This window comes from Amblyraja radiata, chromosome 37 (assembly GCF_010909765.2).
Source record: "Amblyraja radiata isolate CabotCenter1 chromosome 37, sAmbRad1.1.pri, whole genome shotgun sequence".
Taxonomy (NCBI): Eukaryota; Metazoa; Chordata; class Chondrichthyes; order Rajiformes; family Rajidae; genus Amblyraja; species Amblyraja radiata.
The window spans coordinates 22,024,814-22,052,275 of NC_045992.1; the positions used below are offsets into that span (position 1 = coordinate 22,024,814).

At 44.2% G+C, this 27,462-nt stretch overlaps 1 protein-coding gene and 1 long non-coding RNA gene across 2 annotated transcripts in view; one reads left to right on the plus strand and one right to left on the minus strand.

The window, feature by feature from the left end:
* Positions 1–27,462, minus strand: part of LOC116966541 (prosaposin) — an 84,167-nt gene that overhangs the window by 19,268 nt on the left and 37,437 nt on the right. Inside the window, exons 4-8 of the mRNA XM_033012889.1 lie at positions 20,962–21,087; positions 17,843–18,019; positions 15,354–15,494; positions 11,062–11,118; positions 6,682–6,777 (exon numbers count right to left, since the gene is read on the minus strand). Coding sequence (XP_032868780.1) covers positions 6,682–6,777; positions 11,062–11,118; positions 15,354–15,494; positions 17,843–18,019; positions 20,962–21,087 — 597 coding nt within the window. The remainder of the gene's footprint in view (positions 1–6,681; positions 6,778–11,061; positions 11,119–15,353; positions 15,495–17,842; positions 18,020–20,961; positions 21,088–27,462) is intronic.
* Positions 12,371–27,079, plus strand: LOC116966542. Its single transcript, XR_004410047.1, has 3 exons — positions 12,371–12,488; positions 16,856–16,860; positions 27,070–27,079. It is a non-coding gene; the product is annotated as an uncharacterized LOC116966542 (long non-coding RNA).

Consider the following 27,462-nt stretch of genomic DNA (forward strand, 5'->3'; position numbering starts at 1 on the left):
GAAGGAACTCGACCCAAAACGTCACCCATTCCTTTTCTCCAGAGATGGTGCCTGACCCGCTAAGTTACTCCAACTATTTGTGGCTGTCCACAAATGAGTCATTCTCTTTGTTCCCTGTCACTGAGCCAATTTTCAATCCAATTTGCTACCTTTCCTTAGATCCATTGGGCATTTACATTTTTTCATCAGCCCATCCAAGAATCACTGCAAGCCATAACAACTCATTGAGCTCAATACTTCCACAAAACATTCAATACGTTAGATACGCCCTTCCTTTAAATCCACATTGCTCCTGATTAATATGTACCTTTCCTATAGAAGATTAACTTTGTCCCTCAATAATCTGTTGCTGGGGTTCATTGGCCTGGTAACAAATCTAGAAACATAGAAAATAGGTGCAGGAGGAGGCCATTCGGCCCTTCGAGCCAGCACCGCCATTCATTGTGATCATGGCTGATCATCCCCTATCAATAACCCGTGCCTGCCTTCTCCCCATATCCCTTGACTCCACTAGCCCCTAGAGCTCTATCGAACTCTATCTTAAATCCATCCAGTGACTTGGCCTCCACTGCCCTCTGTGGCAGGGAATTCCATAAATTCACAACTCTCTGGGTGAAAAGGTTTTTTTCTCACCTCAGTCTTAAATGGCTTCCCCTTTATTCTAAGACTGTGGCCCCGGTTCTGGACTCACCCAACATTGGGTGAATGTTTGGGTGAATCTCTTTTTAAACAACAGAACATCAACAGTCTTCAAATATTCTGGCCATACTCCTGTAGCTACGGAGCATTAAAAATTGTCTTAAAAGCCTCTGCAGATTTCCTTTTCGTTTATTTTAGTAGTCTGAGATGTTTGGCATGGATCTTGGCGATTTACCAATTTTCAAAAATGCTGTATCGAATAAGGAAGAGTACAGTACAAGAACGGGTCCTTAGCTCCACAATGTCTGTACCCAACATGGTGCCAAGACCATCACATATCTATAGGTTGCAACTGTAGATGCTGGTTTAAACCAGATAGACACAAAAAGCTGGAGTAACTCAGTGTGTCAGACAGCATCCTTGGAGAAAAGGAATAGGTAATGTTTTGTGTCGAGACCATGAGAAGCTGTCTGACGTGCTGAGTTACTCCAGTTTTTAGTATCCATAACTTATCTACCTGCACAGAACCCATATCCCTCCATTCCCAGTACAGCCATATGCCTATCCAAAAGTCCTTTGAATGTCACTAATGTATGTATCTGCTTCAACCATCACCCCTGGCAGCTCGTTCCAAGCACTCATCAGCCTCTGTGTATAAAAACTTGCACTACATATCTCCTTTAAACACTGCTCCTCTCATTTTATAGCTATGCTGCGAGAAAGATTCTGACTTTCTACCTCATCAGTGCCTCTCATAATTTTATATAGTTCTATTGGGTCTCCCGCAATCTCCGGCGTTCCAGAGAAACTGATCCAATTCTGTCTAACATCTCCCTGTAGCTAATACCCCTCAACCCAGGCATCTGGTTAACCTCCTCTGCACGCTTTTCAAAGACTACACATCCTTCCTGCAATGGGGTGACCAGAACTGCATGCAATACTCCAAATGCATCCTAACTAAAGTCCTACAAATCTGCATCATGACTTCCTGACTCTTATACTCAATGCCTTGACCTATGAAACAAGCATAACATATGCCTATCATCAGTCTGAAGAAGAGTCGCGACCTGAAACTTCACCCATTCCTTCTCTCCAGAGATGCTGCCTGTCCCGCTGAGTTGCTCCAGTGTTTTGTGTCCATCTTCAATTTAAACCAGCATCTGCAGTTCTTTCCTACACATACCATTTGCCTTCTTTACCACTCTATCTACTTGTGTTGCCACTTTCAGCAAGTTATGGATTTTGACCCCATGATCCATTACATTAATACTGTTAAGGTTCATGCCATTAATCGTATATTTTCATTAACAAACCTTACTCGTATCCCCCACCTCTACACTCTGGTCCAGAAAAAGCCCTGCTAGCCCTGATTTTCTTTGATGTGACGTCAATTTTTTTGTTATAACTTTTTTGCCATTCTAACTTGTATTTTAATTTCACCCTTGTATTTTTACTCTTCTAGCTTTCTGTAGTATTTAGCTCTTGGTATCTCATCCCACCCCCAATACACATAATTGGCATTCTAGATCTAGCAGTCCTAGTTCTTTGTGGGAACATGTTTACTCTGAACGTTTTGTACCTCCATCCTGTATGTCTCCCATTATCCTGAGTTTGATGTAACTAAAGTAGCTGTCTCCAGTTCACTCTTGCTAAATCACTTCAGTCCAATAGGATAGTCCATAACCCTTAGATACACACAAAAAGCTGGAGAAACTCAGCGGGTCAGGCATCTCTGGAGAAAAGGAATAGACGACATTTTGGGTCAAGACCTTTCTTTGGTTTAAACCAACATCTGCAGTTCTTTCCTATACAGTCCATAGCCCTTCACAACTGTGGGACACAAATTCATTCCCACATCCCTGCACTTTTACCTGTTCAATTATTTACCAAATCCCATTGACAAGTCCTTCTTTGAGCTTCTTCCAACACTTTTTCAAGCAAATTGTGGGGCAAAAACATTTCTCAATTTTCCCTTACATTTTTTTTAAGCAAACAATCTTAAAACTGCTCTTCAGTTACCAAGTTTCCTGTCAGCCCATCAAAATATTTCTCTGCTACTTCCCTTCGTGACTTGAAGGAGAGGAATCTTGGCTTTTCAGTTCTCTCCATATAATTCCAAGTTCCTTATCCCTGGTAGAATTTTGGAAAATATTTCCAAACGTGGCATGGATGAAGTGGAGGTAGTTAATATCAAGGTTTAGATATCAAGTATCGAGATATACCATCCAAGCTCATCATCAAACTCGCGGGACTTGGTGTGAGCATTCATCTTTTCAACTGGATCCTCAACTTCCCGACCAACAGACCCCAATCAGTGAGCATAGGGGACAAATCATTCTCCACGATAATCCCAACACGGGGGCTCCACAAGGATGTGTTCTCAGCCCCCTTCTTTACTCCTTATACACCCACGACTGTGCAGACATGTACCAATCTAATTCAATTTCCAAATTCACAGATAACACCAGCATTGTGGGCTTTTGATCAGACTTTGCTGGCTTTACCTTGCCCTTAACGTTATTCCTTTCTGACGTTATCTATATACTGTAAATGGCTCGATTGTAATCATGTATTGTCTTTCCATGACGGGTGTGCTCGCAACAAAAGCTCTATACCTCGCTACACATGACAATAAACTAAACTGATAAACTGAGAGGTATTTAACTTTTGAAAAAAGTTGCAGGAAACATGTTCCCGATGTCGGGGGAGTCCAGAACCAGGGGCCACAGTTTAAGAATAAGGGGTATCAAAGGTATTTTATTAGTCACATTCACATACACCCAGGTGTAGTGAAGTCAGGGCCGGTGCTAGGAATTGCGGGGCCCAATTAGAAAACTGATGGCGGGGCCCCTACTCTACAAAAGTAAAAATTTATGTATGTTTATATTTCGTGTAGTATGCTCGTCAGGGCCGGCCTTAGGGGGTGCGGGGCCCAATTGGGAACAATTTTGGTGAACTCCAGATTCCCAGCCAAGGTCTGTCAGCATAGTTATTTAGTATATATTATGAAATTGTACACTAAGTGCTATGGATTATACACTGTGTGAACCACTCCTGCTCCCTCCCGTTTGACTGTCAGTAGCTCCGCTGGCTTCCAACATTTACCGTAGCTGCTAATTATGTGATTGGACACAATGCCCTTGGAGACAGCGGTTGATTGGACGAGAGGAGACTACATTCAGCTCAACTACATTCTGTGGCAGAGAATTCCAGAGATTCACCACTCTCTGTGTAAAAAACGTGTTTCTCATCTCAGTCCTAAAAGATTTCCCCTTTATCCTTAAACTGTGACCCCTTGTTCTGGACTTCCCCAACATCGGGAACAATCTTCCTGCATCTAGCCTGTCCAACCCCTTAAGAATGTTGTAAGTTTCTCCAGCATTTTTGTCTACCGCAAAACGTCAATGATTCCGGGAATGCCGAGGCGACAGTGTGAGAGAGCTAGAGAGAGACGAGATGGGGAGCGGGAGAGAGAGGGAGAGAGGGTGGGAGGGAGAGAGCAAAATACAAAGAGACACAACGTGGGTCGGTAGGTGAATGACTAACCTGCACACCAGGAAGAAGCCCCTTCTCGCGGTCCGGGGCCCTCACTCATGATGGTGAGTTTAAAGAAATTCTCAACGTGTCATCGATCTACATGTAATTGTGTTTTAAACAAGTATTAATGACGCCGCGTGAATTTTATTCAAAGGAACACGACGTCATTAATACTTGTTCAAAACACAATAACATTTACTGAGGTATGCGGATGGATGCATTGATGACATTGTATAACAACGTGTTAAGTACTTGCTGATAAGAAGTGCTAACAGTACTAGTTAACACATCGTTTGTGTCTGATGGCCGTGCAGCGGTTGCTATACACAAAGATCCTATAGTGGAGCTCTGCTAGAAGATCTTTGGTTACACATGTTCGTTTAAAAAATAATCCAGATGGCGAATTAAAAAAAACTTTAGTTAACAAAGAGAATTCGTATTTCCGTACGAAATACGGAACATTAGTGCGGGGCCCCCCTTAGGCGCGGGGCCTAATTGGGAGCAATCGGTCAAATCGGCTTAAAGCCGGCCCTGAGTGAAGTGAAATGCTTTTTGCCATTTTGCAGCACACAAAAAAAAGAATACAGACATAACACCAATAAGAGTTTTAAACACAAAGAACATCCCCCCACAATGGCTCCCACCATGAGGGAAGGCACAAAGTCCAGTCCCCAACCCCAGTTCACCCATAGTCGGGCCCATTGAGGCCTCCACAGTTGCCTCTACGGAGGCCTGATGTTCCAGGCCGTTCTCGCCGGGTGATGTTGCTCCAGCGTCGGGAGAGTCCTCCCATCGGCTTGGGAACCCTGGAACGGCCGCTTCCGCACTGGAGGCCGCGGCTTCCGAGATGGAGCTCCACAACTGGCGATCTCATCTTGAGATCCCAGGCTCCCGGTGTAAAGTTCAGCGCCGCCGCCCGCAGTTGGTCGCTCCACAGTCCCGCAGCTCCGCGATAGCGCTCTAGCGCTGTGCCGCCGCCGAAGCCGAGGTTCTGGGCGGTCCCCGACAGGAAACGCCGCTCCAGGCCCGCTGGTAGGCCGCGAGGACGGGTCGAAGCTGCAGCCCGGAGAAAAGCCGCCTCTCCGACCAGGTAGGGACCCTGAAAGGTAGTTTCCCCCTTCCCCCCTTCCCCCCCCCCCCCCCACTTAAAAAAGTCTAGACCTCCAAACAAAACACTTAACTAACTAAAATAAAAAATAAAAAGACGAAGAGACAGACAGCTGCTGGCTGGGCAGCCATGCACAGGACAGCGCCCCCTACAAGTAAGCTATTTAGAACAGAGATGAGGAAACACTTTTTCACAGAGAGTTGTGAGTCTGTGGAATTCTCTGCGTCAGAGAACTGGTGGAGGCCAGTTCTCTGGAAACTTTCAAGAGAGCGAGATAGGACTCTTAAAGATGGCGGAGTCAGGGGATATGGGGAGAAGGCAGGAACGGGGCACTGATAGGGGATGATCAGCCATGATCACATTGAATGGAGGTGCTGGCTCGAAGGGCCGAATGGCCTACTCCTGCACCTATTGTCTATTGACTGAGAGGCAATGCTGGAGCTTCAGGTGTGGTGAATGCAGCAATGTTTCCCCTTGTGTCAGAGTTTACAGTCAGTGTTAAGAGATGCAATGAGGAATTCAGGAGAAATTTAAACCACCAAATGAGTAGTTGTGGTAAATAATAGAGCATAGAACAATACAACATAGAACAGGCCCTTTGGCCCACAATGTCTTTACCGAACATGATGCATAAGCTAATCTGTTCTGTCTGCACGTGATCGACAATTCCCTGCATATCATTTGTCTCTTAAATACAACTATCGCATCTGCCTCCACTGGCATTCCAGGCACCACCAAACTCGTTAAAAAACTTGTCCCACATATCTCCTTTAAACAAAACACTTTTTTTTAAAGGAGAAACTGAACAAGTGGGCAAAGGATATGCAAATAGTTTTGGATGAAGCAGAATGAAAAGTTAGACCAGCGCACAAGCTCAGGCAATGACCGGCTGCACTTTTAGTTTTAGTTTTAGAGAAACAGCGTGGAAACAGGCCCTTCAGCCCAGAATGTGCACTGACCAGTGATTCCCATACATTAGTTCTATGCTACACACGAGGGATAATTTAAGCAATTAACCTACACAAATGCACATCATTGGAGTGTGGGAGAGAAAGCGGAGCAGCCGGTGAAAAGCCACAGAGTCACAGGGATAATGTACAAACTCTGTACAGTCAAGCACCGTCAGGATCGAACCCGGCTCTCTGTTACTGTAAGATAGCAACTCTACCGCTGTGCCACTGTGCCTCCTTTTCTTTACATTACATCTTCACCGAGTCCTTGTTAATCTATGGCACGCAGGGTTGAGCCCAACTACACACTCATTATGGGTTATCGTCATTTCCTCGGTTTTGTGCACAATTGTATGTCCCTATATCCCATATTCAGAAAGTTGATGGAGCATATGGGCATGGAAGAAGTTATCAACAGACCCTTGACTCTGTGGAACAGTGCTTCACCTTCACAGTTTGAACGATGGGTTTCTGAAGGAGCAGCATTGGCATGCTGGCTGCTTGCTGGCAGAATCCGTTTACAGCACAAATCTCTTCTGCACTCTGAAGGAGGAAAGAGGAATAAATATAACTCCTTAAAAATGACTTAACAACAACAAATAGATTCAAACACTATTTTAAAGAATGAAAAGTTAAAAGCACTTTGCCTGTTGCTGCTTAATTCAATAACGCCACCAGCTGTTTGAAAGTCAGATGTCTGAATTTATCGGTGACCGACACAAGGCAGATAACTGCATGGAGTGAGCGCTGTGGAGCATTGCCCACTGGTGAATTTATACTTTATAATGACAAGTTGTAAAGTGAAGAATAGATTGGGTAGATGCATGGAATATCTTGCCCAGAGTAGGGGAATCAAGGACCAGAGGTCATAGGTTCAAGGTGAAGGGGGAAAGATTTAAAAGGAATCTGAGGGGTAACTTTTTTCACACAAAGGGTGGTGGGTGAATGGAACAAGCTGCCAGAGGAGGTTGTTGAGGCTGGGACTGTCTCAACGTTTAAGAAACAGTTAGACAGGTACATGGATAGGGCAAGTTTGGATGGATATGGACCAAACGCAGGCAGGTGGGACTAGTGTAGCTGGGACATGTTGGCCGGTGTGGGCAAGTTGGGCAGAAGGGCCTGTTTCCACACTGTATCACTCTATGACTCTATGCAGGAAAGGCAGGCCAGCATGCTGCAGTGGAACGTGGCTCCTGTTTACTTTAGAGATATAGCACAGAAACAGGCCCTTCGTCCACCGAGTCCACGCCACCCATCGATCACCCCATACACTAGCACTATCCCACATACTAGGGACAATTTACAAATTTACCGTAGTAACAAATTAACCTACAAACCTGTACGTTTTTGGAGTTTGGGAGGAAGCCTCTCAATGCCACAGCAACAAGAAAATCGGTGAAGCAGCCTTTTTCAATTCTGCCCCTAAGCTGGGGAATACCCTACTTGGGTCTTCGAGAGAAGCCCACTCAGTTGGCATTTTTAAATGCCAGCTAAAATCTTAATTTTTTAATCAAGCTTTTAACTGACTTTCCTTTGTCCTTTTACACTCTAAATTTTATATTTAATATTTTTATATAAATCTGTGCTTTTTATGAGATTAACTGCCTACGTCCTTACTGTTTTAAATTGCATTTTTGTTTAGACCTGTGTTTTTGTGGAAAGCACTTTGAGTTGCATTCAATTGTATGAAAAGTGCTATATAAATAAAGTTATTATCTCTATATAACTAAAAGTCTTCGTCTTGAGTGTGTGTGTGTGTGTGTGTATGTGCGTGTGCGTGTGCGCGCGCACACACCAATCTGTTAATTCCGAACTTCTTCCAAACGCTAGGCCACAGCTCTTCCCATTTTCACACGTCCAATTCACATTTCCCCCTGGTGGCGATAAACATCTTTCTGTCGCATTTCCACCTATATTTCCGAAGTTATTAATCGTTTAAATTTTAAAAGCACCCAAAACCGCATTCTCACAGCTTCCAGCCTTCTCACAGTGATGATGTCACAATGCCTCTCACAGTGCCCCAATCACAATGGGCTCTCAAGTTGGCTGCCGACTTCCACAATAACATCACAATGGGACGTTGCCAACAGTAACAATGGGCTCTTAAGCTGGCTGCCAACTGCCACAATGATATTACAATGGGACGTTGCCAACGGTAACGAGGTTGCTGCCCCTCTACCAATATCTGAAGAGGCTGCTCCTCAAGTTCAAGTTCTGCATTTTGGTCCCACACCGTACTCAGCTTCACTTAAGATTTCATGCTATATTTCAAATGTTATTCATGATTAAAGTTTTGAAATAAGCCAAAACCGCCTTCCCGCAGCCCTTTTTCCAGGAGCTTCCAGTGATGATGTCACAATGCCACTCACATTGCACTAATCACAATTGGCTCTCAAGCTGCCGACTGCCACAATGACATCACAATGCGACGTTGCCAACGGTAATGAGGTTGCTGCCCCGCGATCCCGGTGAATGGCCACAAGGCAGGGAGTGGGGAGGGCCGATCGGAGGGCGAGGAATTTTATCCCCCCCCCACCCACCCTGCCCCCGCAGCAGGGGGAGGGTGAATTGGTATTGCAATTGGAAGTGCTGTGGCAGGCAGGGGAAGTGCAATTGGAATTTTTTTTCAGTCCAGTGCTGGGTGAGGCAGGGCAGTTGTGGAAGCTTACGTTGGGGAACGGGTTAAGTTGGGGGACCACGCCTCCCGTGGGGGCTACGGGTTAGTGGTAGAATATTGTGTTGGGGTACCAGGCCTCCCGTGTGACAGGGACCCAACGGGTGGGTCCCAGTTGGTCCAGTTATTATTATTAATATTGATCCACACAACTACACGCGCACTTCCACTCGCAGGGAAGTGCGGCTTTGGAGCTGGAGCAACGGGTGCAGTCCCTGGGCATCAACGACTGGACTGAAAGTGTCACTAGCACCACACATGGGCGGCACGGTGACACAACACGTGGAGTTGATGCCTTACAAGCGCTTGCAGCACCGGAGACCCGGGTTCCATCCCGATTACGGGTGCTGTCTGTACGGAGTTTATACATTCTTACCGTGACCTGCCTGGGTCTTCTCCAAGATCATCAGGTTCCTCCCACACTCCCATGATGTACAGGTTAGTTGGCTTGGCAAATGTAAAAATTGTCCCTTGTGCATGTAGGATAGTGTTAATATGCGGGGATCGCTGGTCGGTGCAGACCCATTGGGCCGAAGGGTCTGTTTCCGCGCTGTTTCTCTAAAATTAAAACTAAACTAAAACATCTGATTGATACCTCCTGAATAATGAAAGGCCTAGACAGAGTAGATGTGGAGAGGAAGCATCCACTAGTGGGAGAGTCTGGGACCGTAGGGCACAGCCTCAGAATAAAAGGAAGTCTTTAGAAAGAAGATGAGGAGGAATTTCTTTAGCCAGAGGGTGGTGAATCTGTGGGATTCATTGCCACAAAGGGCTGTGGAGGCCATCATTGGGTATTTCTAAAGAAGAGATTAATAGGTTATTGATTAGTAAGAGTGTGAAAGGATACGAGGAGGAGGCAGGAGAATGGGGTTGCGAGGGAAAAAAATCAACCATGATCAAATGGTGGAGCAGACAAATGGCCTAATGCTGCTCCTATGCCTTATGGTCTTGGAGAAGTGGTCATACTGCAGTTTAACAGCATGGGTACAGAGGGCGGACGAGTCCAGGACTCACCGAGTCAACCTCATTCACTCACGGACTTTCCACTCTGGATAGCAGTGAGGATGATGGTTGAGCACAATGGGTGGCCCCACGGGTGGCTCAACTGCACAGAAAGGAAGGCAGAGGCAGCAATAATGGCGGCACAGGAAGTGGAGGATAAGTGAGATAACCATGTGGCTGCAATGATGGTACTAGAGGGAGGCCTTTAGATGTACAATTCACTGGGACTTGTCCGGGGACCGGAACAGCTTGGACGGTGCCCTTGTACCAGAACAGGTCCAACATCCTTCTGAGATATTTGCTAATGCTATTGGAGAGTGTTTAAACTGAGTTGGCGAGGAAATGAGATACAGAGTAGTCAATGATAAGAGGAAAACTGTTGGTTCAATAGGCAGAGCATTCAGAAGCACGATAAGGCACATGCGAGTATCTTGTGGCAAAATCAATCTATTTTAAATATGTCGTCTAAGAAGTACCTGACTAATAACTGAGAGCAATAATCAGGATGGTATCTACCATAGTATTTTCTGTTTTAATATAGCATTTCCAGCACCTGTACTATTGAAACTACAGTTTATTTTGATTATGCTGGCATAGAATTTTGTACCTTTTAGACCATTTCCAAAGGCAATAAAGTGTCAATCACACCGTCATTTGATTGAAAGACACAGCATGGACACCTGCCTTTCGGGCCACCCAGTCCACAGTCGATCATGCTAGTTCGGTTATCCTGCTTTCCCCCTCCCCACTAGGGGCAATTTACAGAGGCCAATTAACCTACAAACGTCTTTTTGATGTGGGAGGAAACCGGTGGGAGGGACGACATGCAAACTCCACACAGACAGCACCCAGGGTCATGATCAAAGACAGGTCTCTGGCGCTGTGAGGCGGCAGCTCCACCAGCTGGGGTATAAGATGGTATTCAGGTGAGGCAGGACAGGGGTGACCAAGGACAGTTTCTTCCCAGTTGTTATCAGGCAACTTCATCCAACTAGGTACAGTTTTACCACAGACCAATCAGTTCATGATTCCTAATATTGATGCCAAGTTTTGGTCAATTCATTAACTGAATGCTTTGAGTGCAGAAGTGGGATTTAAGAAACACTTAAGCATATCAGATAACACATCACCACTTGTGTGTTAATACTCACTCGCTGCGTTAACACCTCAGCCACTTGTGGTCCGTGCAGGACGATGTACTTCTCACACTGAAATAACAGGTTAAACGCACATGAGCACACTGTTTCACGCTCTATTTGTGTTTAATCAGAGAGTAAGGCAACTGGAGTTAGCATTCCTACACAGGTTACAGCTGCAGGTGGAAGGAACACTGTTTGTTTTTTACAATTTATCAGCATGTACACTGGATAATATCATCAAACTGATATTGTCATTTCATGGGTCTGAAAAGTTCTCTGGGCGAAACACTGCTTCAGTGGTAATGAAACACGAACAAATCCTCGCTTGCAATCACAAGGCAAAGGTGTAAGATGACAGGTAATAAGGGAGGGTAGACCTTAAAAGGGGTGGGGGGCAGGAGGACCCATTACTTTGCTATGGAGCACTACAGGCCAGCTAATAGTCAACTGTGGCTACAGGCCAAACTTTGCTGTGAAAACAACTATGCTGGAGTTTGTGTAAGAAGGAACTGCAGATGCTGGTTTACATCGACTAGCTAGGTTAAATGATAGAAACTACAAGCAGTGAAGCTACAGCATATAGTTTCTATCATGTAACCTTCTAGCTAGTCGGTGGTATGTTTCTCTGCCTACAAAACAGATGGCATGCAAACATTACTGGTCCAGTGAAAGTAATCAATCTCAATTGAAAACATTTCTATCCCTATCCAAAACTGTAAGCTGCAGCTGAAAGCTTCTTGCCTACAATGATATCCCAATAATTGTCACCAGCCTTCATGTAGTTTACACCAATTTCAGCAAGGCCTTTGTCAATATCCAAAAGGTAAGGGACAACGGCTTCTGGAGCAAGTTGATATTTGGATCCAAAACTAATTTGGCAAAAGGAGAAAGGTTGTTTTGTAATTGGAAACCTTGACTTGCAGTGTATCAGGAGGGATTGGTGCTGGGACCTTCAATGAGGTAGCGAAGGCGTTCGTTGTTTACATTTTAGTAAAGCATTTGTTAAAGTCCCCCATTGTGCCCTAACCAAAGACGTATAAAGCTGCAACATGACTTCCTGACTCTCACGTGGTGCCCTGACCAATGAAGGCAAGTATACCGTATGGCTTCTTTACCAGTCTATCTGCCTGTGTGGAGCTCCATATCTTCATGGAGCTGTGGACTTGGACCTCAAGATCCCCCTGTACATTAATGTTGTTAGGGATCTTTCAGATCTTTTAGGCTGATACATAAGATTAAGATAAGGATTCACAGTGACTTGGCTTACTGATAGAAGTCAGAGGGTTGTGGAGAAAGGGCATTATTCAGCCCAGAGGCCTGTGACCAGTGGAGGTCCACAAAGATCTATGCTGGGTCCCCTGTTATTTGTGAAGTACATAAATGACTTTGACATAAATGTAAATGTGTTGCTTAGTCAGTTTGCAGATGAGACCAAGATTGTTGCAGTTACAGACTGTGAGGAAGACTGTCAAGGTATACAGCGGGAGATCAGCTACAGAAATGGATGGTGAAATGGCAAATGGAGTTTATTCCGAGCAAGTGTGAGGTGCTGCACTCCTGGAGGTCGAATGTAACGGGAATGTATACTGTTCATGGAAATACCCTTAACAACAATAATGTATAGAGGGATCTTGGCGTCCCATGAAAGTGGCAACACTTTAAATAATGTGGTAAAGGCGGCTTATGGTATGCTGCCTTCATGGCCTGGGCTACTGTGGGCAGGAAGTCATTTTGCAACTTTATACGACGTTGGTTTGAGTATTCCATGTATTCTGGTTGCCCCATTACAGGAAGGATGTGGAAATTTTGGAAAGGGTGCAGAGGTGATTAGCCAGACTGATGCCTGGGTAAGGGGGTGTTAGCTACAGGGAGAGGTTGGACGGACTTGGATTATTTTCTTTGGAGCGTCAAAGGTTAAAGCCTGATATGTGTATATAAAATTATGAGAGACTTAGATAAGCTAAATAGTCAGAACATCTTTCACAGGGTGTAAATGTCAAAAACTAGAGGAAATAGCTTTCAGGTAAAAGGGGCAAAGTTTAAAGGAGATGTGCGGGGCAGAGGGTGGCGTTTACCTGGACGCACTGCCAGGGGTGATAGTGAAGGCAAATACGATAGAGGGACACATGGATATGCAAGCATTGGAGGAGTATGGATCAAGTGCAAGCAGATGAGATTAGTTTGGCTTGGCATTGTGTTCGGCACAGACATTGTGGGCTGAAGGGCGTATTCCTGTGCTGTACTATTTTTTGAATGAATGAATATTCCTTTAATAATCCTTTTCAGGAAATTATTTGCCACGACAGCTTCAAGACAAACATAACATAACACCACGCTTTCATACATAACAAGTTAAAATTGCTATGTTCTTGACAAAAACATTGGATTTTGATGCAAATATAAAAATAAACTGCAATTAATAAGTTTGCAAATGTGATGAATATTGATTGGGGTTGTTTGAAAGGGAATTGGGTAGTCTCTGGCAACAAAATGATGCTGACAAATTGGTACTCATTACATTCCTACCATCGGGAAGAAGGTACAGGAGCCTGGGAACTAACGTCCCGGTTCAGGAGCAGCTTCTTCCCTACAACCATCACGCTATTAAACACTACAACCTCTAAATAAGCTCCAAAATTGGGGTCATTATTTTTCACTTTACGCTAACACTGCCCATCTATTTTTTTAAAATATATATATACTGAACATTTTTGTTGTTTATTATGGTTTTTACAGAATACTATGCTTACATTACTTGTGCTGCTTCAAGTAAGAATGTCATTGTTCTGTTTTAGGACATATATGTCAATAAAACACTCTTGACTCTTGGTTATGAATGTCAGATGGAATTTAATATTGCTGAGGTGATGTGCTTTGGAAGGACATACAAGGCTAGGACATGAATGATAGAGCTATAGGAAGCATCAAGGGACAGGAATCTTGGCTGTGGCTGACGCACACATAGATATAGAGCTGAGTATGAAACAGATATACTCAACTGTAATGTGCTACATGCAATGATGCTCAGCTGCGAGGGTCACAGCTAATGGTGGTACCTGTCCATGTGATACAACCAATAATGCTGAACACTACATGAAACAGACTCAATGGCACTCAGCCACTGTGAGCGTGAGACTGTCAATTATACAGGTAGTTCTGCTGTAATGTGATAATTGCTTTCCTAAGAAACCCTGTGTTATAGAAAGTCACGTTATAAAGACAATTGCAAAATGGCAAAAAGGAGTTATAGGCTGGAGGGTTTCAGACTCACAATAACAGGAGTTATTTATCCCCATAGAATTTCCAAAAATAAAGGCCTTGTCACCTTGTAACTAACAAGTTTATTTTTGTTGTCACAAGCTAAAAATATTAAAGGCTCTACATTACAAAGTTTAACAGACTATTGTTAACAAGTGTCAATGGGTGTCAATGCCAGTGACCGCCTGTCAACTTCAATGGCAAATTGCGGTTAAAATAGGGATAATGGTGCCGGTTACTATGGGGAAATTTTCCCTGGTATTGTTTAAATCCAAGACAGCATTGTTTTCTACTTATTAATTTTCAAAGTAACTTTAAGTGGTTTCCTAGATCCCGATTGAAATCTCATTATAAATTCAGCCGTCTCAATGCAAATAGTGTTGCCTAACTCATTGGGTATTTTTAAAACACAGATAGATAGGTTCTTGATTAGTAAGGGGTTTAGACTTTAGAGATATAGCGTGCAAACAGGCCCTTCTGCCCAGTGTCGACCAGCGATCACCCCGTACACTAGCACTATCCTACACACTAGGGACAATTTACAATAGTTACCAAAGCCAATTTACCTACAAACCTGTACGCCTTTGGAGAGTGGATGGAAACTGGAGCACCCGGAGAAAACCCATGCGGGTACGGGGGGGGACGGGGGGGACGTACAATCACTGTACAGACAGCACCCGTAGTCAGGATTGAACCTGGGTCTCTGGCGCTGTGAGGCAGCAACTCTACTGCTGTGCCACTCATGATGTCGGAAGTTACAGGGAGAAGGCAAGAGAAAGGGTTGAAATAGATCAGCCATGATGGAATGGTAAAGCAGACTTGATGGGTCAAATGGCTTCATTCTGCTCGTATGTCTGACGGTCCAACTGGCGTCATGATTAATTCATGATCTGGAAACACGTAGCAGAACTACCTGTACTCGGACACACCAAATACAACCTACCAGGTGTGCAATACAACATGGCATTGAGCTGTGCTTGCACAGACCCACCCATCCCATTGACAAGTCTATTCACACCGTGTGCTCCATACACAAGCATACTCACCAGCTCTGTTAGACCGGCCCCAACGTTACACTGTTTCTTCAACTGAGAAATGAATTCATTCAGGAATCCATCATTCACCTTCATAGCAAGCTGAATATTTGTGATGAACTGATTGCAATCCCGACAGGCATCGTCAGTGCTCTGCAAATAATTAATAAACAAAATGCGAAGTTGTGAATCAAAGGAAGTTTAAATATGTGCGACCTACCACAATTGCAGATCACCTCAATGAAAAAAAATGACCAGAATTGAACAATCTACTACAAATGTTTGGTTGAAAAGTTATTTTTTACATAATTACATTTCCTTTGGAAAAGGCAATTTTCTCAGTTCAGCACCACAAAAGACACTAACAGTAGCAAATTTAGTTCAGTTTAGAGATACAACATGAAAACAGATCCTACGGCCCAGCTAGTCCACGCTGACCATTAGTGTACACTAGTTCTATATTATCTCACTTTTTCAGGGAAAATAGATTATGAAAGAAAACTGGCAGGGAACATAAAAACTGACTGCAAAAGTTTTTATAGATACGTGAAGAGAAAGAGATGAGTTAAAATAAATGTAGGTCCCTTGCAGTCAGAAACTTGATCATGGAGAAGAATGACATGGCAGACCAATTGAATAACTACTTTGGTTCCGTCTTCACTAAGGAAGACATAAATAATCTGCCGGAAATAGCAGGGGACCGCAGGGTCAAATGAGATGGGGGGAACTGAGCGAAATCCAGGTTAGCGGGGAAGTGGTGTTAGGTAAATTGAATGGATTAAAGGCCGATAAATCCCCAGGGCTGGATAGGCTGCATCCCAGAGTACTTAAGGAAGTAGCCCAGAAATAGTGGATGCATTATAATTTTTCCAAAACTCTTTAGATTCTGGAGTAGTTCCTGAGGATTGGAGAGTAGCTAATGTAACCCCACATTTTAAAAAGGGAGGGAGAGAGAAAACGGGGAATTACAGACCAGTTAGTCTAACATCGGTAGTGGGGAAACTGCTAGAGTCAGTTATTAAAGATGGGATAGCAGCACATTTGGAAAGTGGTGAAATCATTGGACAAAGTCAGCATGGATTTACGAAAGGTAAACCATGTCTGACGAATCTTATAGAATTTTTCGAGGATGTAACTAGTAGAGTGGATAAGGGAGAACCAGTGGATGTGTTATATCTGGACTTTCAGAAGGCTTTTGACAAGATCCCACATAAGAGATTAGTATACAAACTTAAAGCACACGGTATTGGGGATAGAGTATTGATGTGGATAGAGAACTGGCTGGCAAACAGGAAGCAAAGAGTAGGAGTAAACGGGTCCTTTTCACAATGGCAGGCAGTGACTAGTGGGGTACCGCAAGGCTCAGTGCTGGGACCCCAGCTATTTACAATATATATTAATGATTTGGACGAGGGAATTGAATGCAACATCTCCAAGTTTGCGGATGACACGAAGCTGGGGGGCAGTGTTAGCTGTGAGGAGGATGCTAGGAGGCTGCAAGGTGACTTGGATAGGCTGGGTGAGTGGGCAAATGCATGGCAGATGCAGTACAATGTGGATAAATGTGAGGTTATCCACTTTGGTGGCAAAAACAGGAAAGTAGACTATTATCTAATTGGTGGCCGATTAGGAAATGGGGAGATGCAACGAGACCTGGGTATCATGGTACACCAGTCATTGAAAGTAGGCATGCAGGTGCAGCAGGCAGTGAAGAAAGCGAATGGTATGTTAGCATTCATAGCAAACGGATTTGAGTTTCGGAGCAGGGAGGTTCTACTGCAGTTGTAGATTGGTGAGACCACACCTGGAGTATTGTGTACAGTTTTGGTCTCCAAATCTGAGGAAAGACATTCTTGCCATAGAGGGAGTACAGAGAAGGTTCACCAGACTGATTCCTGGGATGTCAGGACTTTCATATGAAGAAAGACTGGATAGACTCGGCTTGTACTCGCCAGAATTTAGAAGATTGAGGGGGGATCTTATAAAAACTTACAAAATTCTTAAGGGGTTGGACAGGCTAGATGCAGGAAGATTGTTCCCGATGTTGGGGAAGTCCAGGACAAGGGGTCACAGTTTAAGGATAAAGAGGAAATCCTTTAGGACCGAGATGAGAAAAACATTTTTCACACAGAGAGTGGTAAATCTCCGGAACTCTCTGCCACAGAAGGTAGTTGAGGCCAGTTCATTGGCTATATTTAAGAGGGAGTTAGATGTGGCCCTTGTGGCTAAAGGGATCAGGGGGTATGGAGAGAAGGCAGGTACAGGATACTGAGTTGGATGATCAGCCATGATCATATTGAATGGCAGTGCAGGCTCGAAGGGCCGAATGGCCTACTCCTGCACCTATTTTCTATGTTTCTATGAATGGCAAAGCAGACTTGAAGGGCTAAATGCCTAATTCTGCTCTCATATCTTATAGTCTAAAAATGTTCATTATACAACAATGCTCATTTTATACAAAGTGATCAATCCCACAATACATTGCGATGGTTTCTGTTTACCTTGGGCATGACAGTCTGCTCTGGATAAAGAAGAAGTGGAACATTTGCGATGAAAGGGGAGACTGATTTGGACAAGTCTACCTCCGGTATTTCATTGGAGATAATATCTTTTCTGTTCAATGCTTCTTGGAGGGTTTGGCACAAGTGCAAAGCGCTGCACACGACCTCGGGATTTTCCTGTAAAAAAAAAAAGATGTGCAAAACAGTTTTAGCTGAAGTACTCTGGTTAATAATGCTGACTATCTCCCTGTGGCACTATTATCCTCCTATCACAAAATGGTAGTGCCATATAGAAGGAGGCCCTTTATCCAACAGCTAAGTCTTGTGCTCCAAATGGCCACCGATTCCTACTCTTTATTCCTCTTCTCCAGAGATGCTGCCTGAGCTGCTGAGTTACTACAGCTTTTTATGTCTGCCTTCGGTTTAAACCAACATCTGCAGTTCCTCTATAGACATTACCATAATCACACCAGAATTACCCATTGAATATTATTTGGCATTAAAAAAAATTCACTTTTGGAATCTGGCTTTGTAGGCAAGGCCAGCGATTTATTGTCCACCCCTAATTGTGGTTTGGTAGATGATGGAGAGGCACCATCTTCAACCACTGCATCCTCAGGTGAAGATTTTGACGGTTTGATGCTGAATGAGGAATTCTTGGAGTTAGACCAAATCACGATAAAAGCCAGGAATATATTTCCAAGTCAATCTGGTGTGTACTTACAGGTGAAGGGACTAATTGCGTGAGAAAGAACTGCAGATGCTGGTTTAAATCGAAGGTCGAAATCGAAGTCTGAAGAAGGGTCTCGACCCGAAACGTCACCCATTCTTCTCTCCAGAGATGCTGCCTGGCCCGCTGAGTTACTCCAGCATTTTGTGTCTACCTTGGAGGGACTCATTGTTCACAGTAAATCACTGCTCTAGTGGTGGAGGGAATGGATGTTTAAGGTGGTGGAAGGGGTACGCATTAAATGGGCTATTAGTCCCAGGTGCTGTTAAGCTACTTGATGGGAGATCCAAGTTCCACTATTTCAAGGGACATTGTTACTGCCCATCACTTGCGACATGGATGTTTCCAGCCACTGATCAACCTCATGCTGTAACACCGTTAGGCTACAGGCAGCAATGCCTGCTTCCCTTGCTCATGAGTTGTGAACAGGACCGAACACTGTGTAATGAGAACATCTCAACCTGATCTTGTGATGGTAGGTCATTAATGAAGCAGGTGAAGTTAGTTAAGACTCAGACACTAGTACGAGGAACTCCAGCAGTGATGTGAAACATCACAAAATGCAGATGCTGGAAGCGTGAAGTAAAAACAAAAGATGCTTAAAGGGTAGAGATATGGATGGGATTTGACGGTAGAATTTTTCACCCCGACAGTGGTGGAAGCAGAGTCACCGACAACATTTAAGTATCTAGTTCAGCACTTCAGTCGCCCAGGCAGAGAAGGCCCTGGGCCAAGTGCTGGAAGATGGGACTGACACTGATGGGCATCCACTGTCCTGCGTGGATGGGTGGGCTGAGTGATGCATTACCATGATGTATGACATGGTCCAGATATTACTTGGAGTCTATCTAATTGACTGGATACCAACTTCCTTGACACTTCTGGCTGAACACATTTATAAATGCTTCGGCCTTTTCATTAGCATTCACATGCTAGGTGCTGCCACCATTAGAAACGGAATGTTAATAGACCCTCCACTTCCCATGAGCTGCTTAATTAATTACTACCATTACTAGTCGTAAGACTGATCAATTGAAGGCGAGATTGCTTAGCTGTGTAAAGCATGCTGTTTCACAAGCAATTCCCCACTGCAGCCTCACTCGACTGGCACATCATCTATAGATGGACCATTGTGTGCTCCACCTTCCATGCCGCATCAATGCAGGCTCTGTCCTGTTCTGGACCATCCCATACCTCTAGTTTCCCACTCCTGACTCTCAGTCCGATGAAATCTTGACCCAAAACTTCACCTATTCCTTATCCCCAAAGATGCTGCCAAATCCAGAGTTACTCCAGTAATTTTTGTCTATCCGGTTTACACTAGCATCTGCATTTCCTTCTTGCATCATTTATAGATGTGCCTGGTGCTATTCCCAGCATGGCTCTCTTCACTCCTCAATGAACCCGGCTTGAACTGCTGGGTTGATGATATGGTCAAGTGGGAGGCCAAGCCACAAGGCTGGAGACTGTGGTGGTGTAGTCGTGCATGCCTAGTTTTGAACTGTTTGATCTATTCTCCATCTAACCAATTGAGCACATTTATTGTAAGTCAGCATGGAAACAGGCCTTTCAGCCCAAATCATCCATGTCGACCAGGATGCCCTATGTAAGCTAATCCCATTAGTCTGCATTTGGTCCACATGCATCCAAACCTTTCCTATCCATGTACTTGTTCAAATGTCTTTTGAGTGTTATTATAGTAGCTACCTCAACTACCTTCTCTACAGCTCATTCCATATACCCACCACTTTCCGAAATGTAGTCTCTCAGATTCCTATTAAATCATTCCTTTAACCTATATCCTCTGGTTCTTGATTCCCCTATCCTGGATAAAGGACTCTGTGCATTCACCCGATCTATTCCCCTCATGATTTCATACATAAGATGATACCTCGGCATCCTGCGCTCCAAGGAATAAAGTCCGAGCCGGCCCAACCTCTCCCAACAGCTCATGCCCTCAAGTCCCGGCAACATCCTTACAAATCTTTACTACACAAAATGTTGGAGGGTCCTCGGTGCAAAGACGGGATGTTCTACCTGAAGTGACGGAGTGATGGTCATCAACTGATGCTATCATGAACAGATGCATTTAGTCAGGTAGGTAGGGGAGAACAAGGTGCAGTAACTTAATCAACTTGCTTTATCAAGTAGCTGGCTCTGTGTGCATCCTTAATAGTCATCTCAAGGATTTGGCATGATTACAAATTAAATAATCTATCTTCCACCCAGGAAGTTTTATTTTTCATCTTCAACCACGCAACTTGGTGGGATAAGGTGAGAAGAGATCGAGAGTTAACCAGAACACTGGAAAATGCATGCTAGTTCTCATTTTAATTATGTACTATGCCATTACATTTAAATTCTGTATGAAAAGGAATGCTTGGGTTACCAGCTCTTCATTGAGAATATCCAGGATAATTGGTAGATAGTCATCTATCAATTCGTTGCATTCTGCTTTCGTGGTTGGATCAGGAAGCAGCTCACAGGCTTTGTTCAAATAACTTCTCACCTCCGCCTGGATAAAAACAAAGCAAGCACATCAAACCAAGCCTCAGCAAACCTTTACAGAATTCAAGAGAAGGAAAGTAATATTATTTAATAGCTCTGAGCACATTAAAAGGCTGGTCACAACTGGTTTGGATATGGAGATGGTGAGGTCGGCTCAGACAGCACCAGCAATGGTATGGCGCTCTTCACCTCAGTTTTTCACTGAATTGTCCCTTGTGTACCTGTTGTAGAAGAAAAAATTAAAATCTTCATTTACTTAATTTTAGGTCGGAATTAAATAAGATAATGAAAGGGTGTACGAATGTGGCAATTGGCATCTCTTGTTGACCAGCTGCAGAAGAAGATCATGAGGAATCAGGCAAAACAAGTTTCAGACACATTATCCCTTCTAGAATTGACCTCGTACCCGTTTTTCTTTCTGGGAATGCGTAGCGTTGGTGAACAAAGCACAGCTTTGGACATGGATCAAGAAGCCTGTTTCTTAGTGGAAAGTTACTGAATGCTGGAACACAATAGTTAACCCTGTAATGTCCATAACTATTGTGATCAAAAACACAGCAGCAATAGCTGGGTAGACCACCCGCGTCCTTTACCACTAGTAGCACAGAAACATTGCAGTAAATGGGGGCTTATGGTTGGCTCTGGTAAGGGGCAGTGGCGTGGCCCGCTTGAAAGATGAGATAGAATAATGTCAAGATGCCCTTGTATTATGTTTGACTTATATTAACCATCTGTTGTTGAATATGATTAACATAAACAAAAAGTATATTATGACTAATGAAATAATTAATACCCATGTAGTAGATAGTAATAACAGTAAAACATATAGCCAAGTATATTTTCATATAGTTGTATCTAATTTAAAAAAAGTTGTTTACTGCACTGTATAACTGTCGGCTAATTCAGCTGCAAAGGCAGAGAGTTCGTGAGCAGTTAACTGCCGCCATCTCTACATGGGTATTAATTATTTAATGCTCTTTCCTATCGAAATTTCCTATCGAATGGTCTCTTGAAGCAAAAATCAAAGTCTTTGTTTTTCCTTTAATTTTCCTCTGTTAATTTCCTCGACACCTGTACTTAGTGCCACTGGGTTTACTCTTATTGTCTCATATAGTTACATTGTCAAAGGTACTGAAGCACCACTGGCTTGGTTCCCTTCTTCTGGACAGTGAAGCGAACAGTACCAGATTAATAAGCGTAACTGGTGAACAAGATAGCGGCGCCTCGCGGCAGCCGCCTCTGCAGTCCGTCTGTCTTTTTTTTCCTTCTTGTCGTGTTAGGTGTATGTTTTGGTTTTAGTTTTATATTATTTTTAGCTGTGTATTTGTTGGGGTGCGGGGTGGGGGAAACTTTTTAATCTCTTCCCTGTAGGGGGACTCGACTTTTTCCTTGTCGAGTCTCCATTTTCGCTGGGGCCTAACATCGTGGAGCTGGCGACCTTCAATCGGAATCGACCTGGGGCTCCAGTCGCAGAGCCTGCGGACTCACCATCGCGGAGCTGGCCGACTTCGGAGAACGGAGCGCTGTGGTGGCGCGTGGCTGCGACCCGACTTTGGAGCTTCGGAGGCTTCGTCTGCAGGCCCTGTCACTTTGGGAGTTCGCAGGTCCCTCGTGGGAGACCGCTTTTCGGAGCTCCCGCAACGGCAAACTTCGCCCGCCCGAATCGAGGGGTTTAAATCGACCCGTAGCGGGGCCTTACATCGCCTGCCGTGGCTTAAACAGCCGCGGGACTTACTATCGCCCGCCGGGGACTCTAACATCAAGAGCCTCGATCAGTTCGATGCAGCAGTTTAACTGCTTGACTGCGGGAGAAGAATAAGAACAGAGAACAGGGAAGAGATAAGACTTTTGCCTTCCATCACAGTGAGGAGGTGTTTGGAGATTCACTGTGATGGATGTTTGTGTGGAATTGTGTTAATTGTGTGTTTTGTTTTTTGTTGTTGTTATGACTGCAGAAACGTAATTTTGTTTGAACCTATGTTTGAATGACAATAAATGGCATTCTGATTCTGATCTTATTTACACACAAGCACATACACATTTACAAACAGGAAGGAGTTAGTCAGAATTATACAGCACGGAAATATGCCCTTCAGTCCAACTCGTCGAAAATGCCCGATCTAATACAGGCAGATTTACACCCATATCCCCCTCGCTCTTTCCTGTCGAAATGTCTTCTAAATGTTGTTTTGTAATTGCTTCAACTGCCTCCTCTAGCAGCTCTTTCCATAAACCCACTACACTGTGTGAAAAAATTGTCCCTCAGATTCCTATTCAATCTTTCCCCTCTCATCTAAACTCTAGTTCTTAATTCCACTATACTGGGAAAAAGACTGTGCATTCACCCTGTCTATTCCCCTCTTAGTTTCATGCACCTCCATAAGTTCACCCTCAGCTGCCTGCGCTCCAAAGAATAAAGTGCTAGCCTGCCCAACCTCTCCCTGTAACAGGCTCGAGTCCTGGCCACATCCTCGTAAATCTTCTCTGCACTCTTCCCAGTTAGATGGCATCTTTCCTGCAGCATGGTGACCAAAAGTGAACACAATACATCAGGTTCAGTCTCACCAACATCTTGTACAACTGTAACATATTGTCCCAATTATCAGGTACAATTCATCAGGTGTGGTATCACCAACATTTTGTACAACTATAACATATTGTCCTAATTATTTGACTGATGAAGGCCAATACCCCAAAATCCTTCTTCACCACCCTATCTCTCTGCGACGCAACGTTCATGGAATGATGTACTTGTTCTCCGAGATCTCTCTGCTCTACACCACCCCTCAGGACCCTCCAGTCCACTGTGAAGGCCCTGCTCTGGTTTAACTTCCCCAAAGTGCAACAACGCAAACTTATCTGCGATAAACTCCATTTGTCATTCCTTGGCCCGCTTGCCCAGCTGATCAAGATCTCACTGGAATTCTGAATAACCATCTTCATTATCTACGAGACCCCCCTATTTTAGTGTAATCTGCAAACTTATTCATCATGCCTGGTACAATCTCATTTAAATGGTTGATACAGATGACAAACAGCAATGGGCCCTGGTAAAGAAAGCTTTTGGTGTGCTGGCCTTTATAAATCAGAGCATTGAGTATAGAAGTTGGGATGTAAAGTTAAAATTGTACAAAGCATTGGTGAGGCCAATTCTGGAGTATGGAGTCCAATTTTGGTTGCCAAATTATAGGAAAGATGTCAATAAAATAGAGAGAGTACAGAGGAGATTTACTAGAATGTTGCCTGGGTTTCAGCACCTATGTTACAGAGAAAGGTTGAACAAGTTAGGTCTTTATTCTTTGTAGCGCAGAAGGTTAAGGGGGGGACTTGATAGAGGTCTTTAAAATTATGAGAAGGATAGATAGAGTTGACGTGGATAAGCTTTTTCCATTGAGAGTAGGGAAGATTCAAACAAGAGGGCATGATTTGAGAATTAAGGGACAAAAGTTTAGGGGTAACATGAGGGGGGAACCTCTTTACTCAGAGAGTGGCAGCTGTGTGGAATGAGCTTCCAATGGAAGTGGTGGAGGCAGGTTCGATTTTATCATTTAAAAATAAATTGGACAGGTATATGGATGGGAAAGGAATGGCGGGTTATGGTCTGAGTGTAGGTAGATGGGACTAGGTGAGAGTAAGTGTTCGGCACAGACTAGAAGGGCCGAGATGGCCTGTTTCCGTGCTGTAATTGTTATATGGTTATATGTGGTTAAATTGCACATTGTCAGATTTTATTAAAGGGTATTTTTATACAATTTGGTTTCACCATGTAGAAATTACAGCTGAGTTTATACATAGTCCCCCCATTTCAGGGCACCATAATGTTTGGGACACATGGCTTCACAGGTGTTTGTAATTGCTCAGGGGTGTTTAAATGCCTCTTTAATGCAGGTATAATAGAGCTCTCAGCACCTAGTCTTTCCTCCAGTCTTTCCATCACCTTTGGAAACTTTTATTGCTTTTTATTAACATGAGGACCAAAGTTGTGCCAATAAAAGTCAAAGAAGCCATTATGAGACTGAGAAACAAGAATAAAACTGTTTGAGACATCAGCCAAACCTTACCAAAATCAACTGTTTGGAACATCATTAAGAAGAGAGCACTGGTGAGCTTACTGATCGCAAAAGGACTGGCAGGTCAAGGATGACCTCTACAGCTGATGACAGAAATATTCTCTCTATAATAAAGAAAAATCCCCAAACACCTGTCCGACAGATCAGAAACACTCTTCAGGAGTGGATTTGTCAATGACCACTGTCCGCAGAAGACTTCATTAACAGAAATACAAAGACTGCACTGCAAGACGCAAACCACTGGTTAGCCGCAAAAATAGGATGGCCAGGTTACAGTTTCCAAGAAGTACTTAAAAGAACAACCACAGTTCTGGAAAAATGTCGTGTACAGATGAGACGAAGATTAACTTATATCAGAGTGATGGCAAGAGCAAAGTATGGAGGAGAAAAGGAAGTGCCCAAGATTTAAAGCATACCGCCTGCATCTGTGAAACACAGTGGTGGGGGTGTTATGACCTGGGCATGTATGGCTGCTGAAGGTACTGGCTCACTTCATTGATGATAAAACTGCTGATGGTAGTAGCATAATGAATACCTAAGTGTATGGACACATCCTATCTGCTCAAGTTCAAACAAATGCCTCAAATCTCTTTGTCTGGCGGTTCATTCTACAGCAAGACAATGATCCCAAACATACTGCTAAAGCAACAAAGAAGTTTTTCAAAGCAAAAAACTGGTCAATTCTTGAGTGGCCAAGTCAATCAACCAATCTGAACCCAATTAAGCATGCCTTTTATATGCTCGAGAAAACTGAAGGGGACTACCCTCCAAAACAAGCATAAGCCAAAGATGGCTGCAATACAGGTCTGCCTCATGGACATCACCAGAGAAGACACATCACAGGTGATGTCCATGAATCACAGACTTCAATCATTCATTGCATGCAAAGGATATGCATGCAATGAAACTCAAGCTCTGGCCCAGTCCACTGTTCCACCCTGTCTGAAGTCCGCAACCATAGTCCCCTTGCCCAAAAAACCCCACATTTCCAGCCTCAACGACTACCGGCCAGTCGCACTCACACCAGTGGTGATGAAGTGTTTTGAAAAACTGGTCCGGGGTCACATCACATCACTCCTGCCCCGAAGCTTTGACCCCCACCAGTTTGCGTACAGAGCGAATAGATCTACAGAGGACGCTGTAGCCACAGCTCTCCATGCTGCACTGTCCCACCTGGAGCAGCGGGGGAGCTACGTGCGGATGCTCTTTGTGGACTACAGCTCTGCCTTTAATACCATCCTTCCCCACAAACTGGTGGACAAACTGGGGGACTTGGGACTTCCACACTCCACCTGCATGTGGATAAACAGCTTCCTGTCGGGTCGCAGCCAGAGAGTCAGAGTGGGCCATCACACATCCACGGCCCTCAGCCTCAGTACCGGCTCTCCACAGGGCTGCGTGCTGAGCCCCCTGCTCTACACCATCTACACACATGACTGCACCCCCGCCCACCACAGCAACACCATTGTCAAATTTGCGGATGACACTACGGTGGTGGGACTCATCTCCGGGGGGGACGAGTACGCCTACCGGGATGAGGTGGAGCAGCTGACAGTGTGGTGTGGAGAAAATAACCTGCTCCTCAACACCTTAAAGACCAAGGAGATAATAATAGACTTCAGGAAGAATAAAACGGACATGGTACCATTAATTATCGGAGGGGACTGTGTGGAGAGGGTGGCGGATTTCCGCTTCCTGGGAATCCATATTGAGGAGGACCTGACGTGGAGCGTGAACACCTCTGCGCTGCTGAAAAAGGTCCAGCAGAGACTGCACTTCCTGAGGGTGCTCAGGAAGAATAACATCACTCAGAGACTGCTGCTGTCCTTTTATCGGTGCTCCATTGAGAGCATCCTAACATACTGTGTATGCGTATGGTACACCAGCTGCACAGCGGCTCAGAGGAAAGCGCTCCAGAGGGCCATTGACAACGCCCAGAGGATTGTCGACTGCCCTCTCCTTACCTTGGAGGACTTACACAGTTCCCGCTGCATCAAAAAATCCCAGAGTATTATAAAGGACATTTCCCACCCCGGACACTCCCTGTTTGAACTGTTACCGTCAGGCAGACGGTACAGATCTACAAGGACAAACAGACTTAAAAACAGTTTTTACCCCACTGCTATAAAGGCACTAAATGTAGCCGCCAAGGAACGCAGGGGCGATACATACTAAGAGACTGTGAAATCGACAGAAGGATGTAGGGCTGGGTGTTTATGCGTGCTATTTTTATGATCTTTATTTTAGTTGTTTATCTTTTTTAAATATTTACATTGTATGTATCGTTAGCTTTTAGAAATGTTTGAATGGTG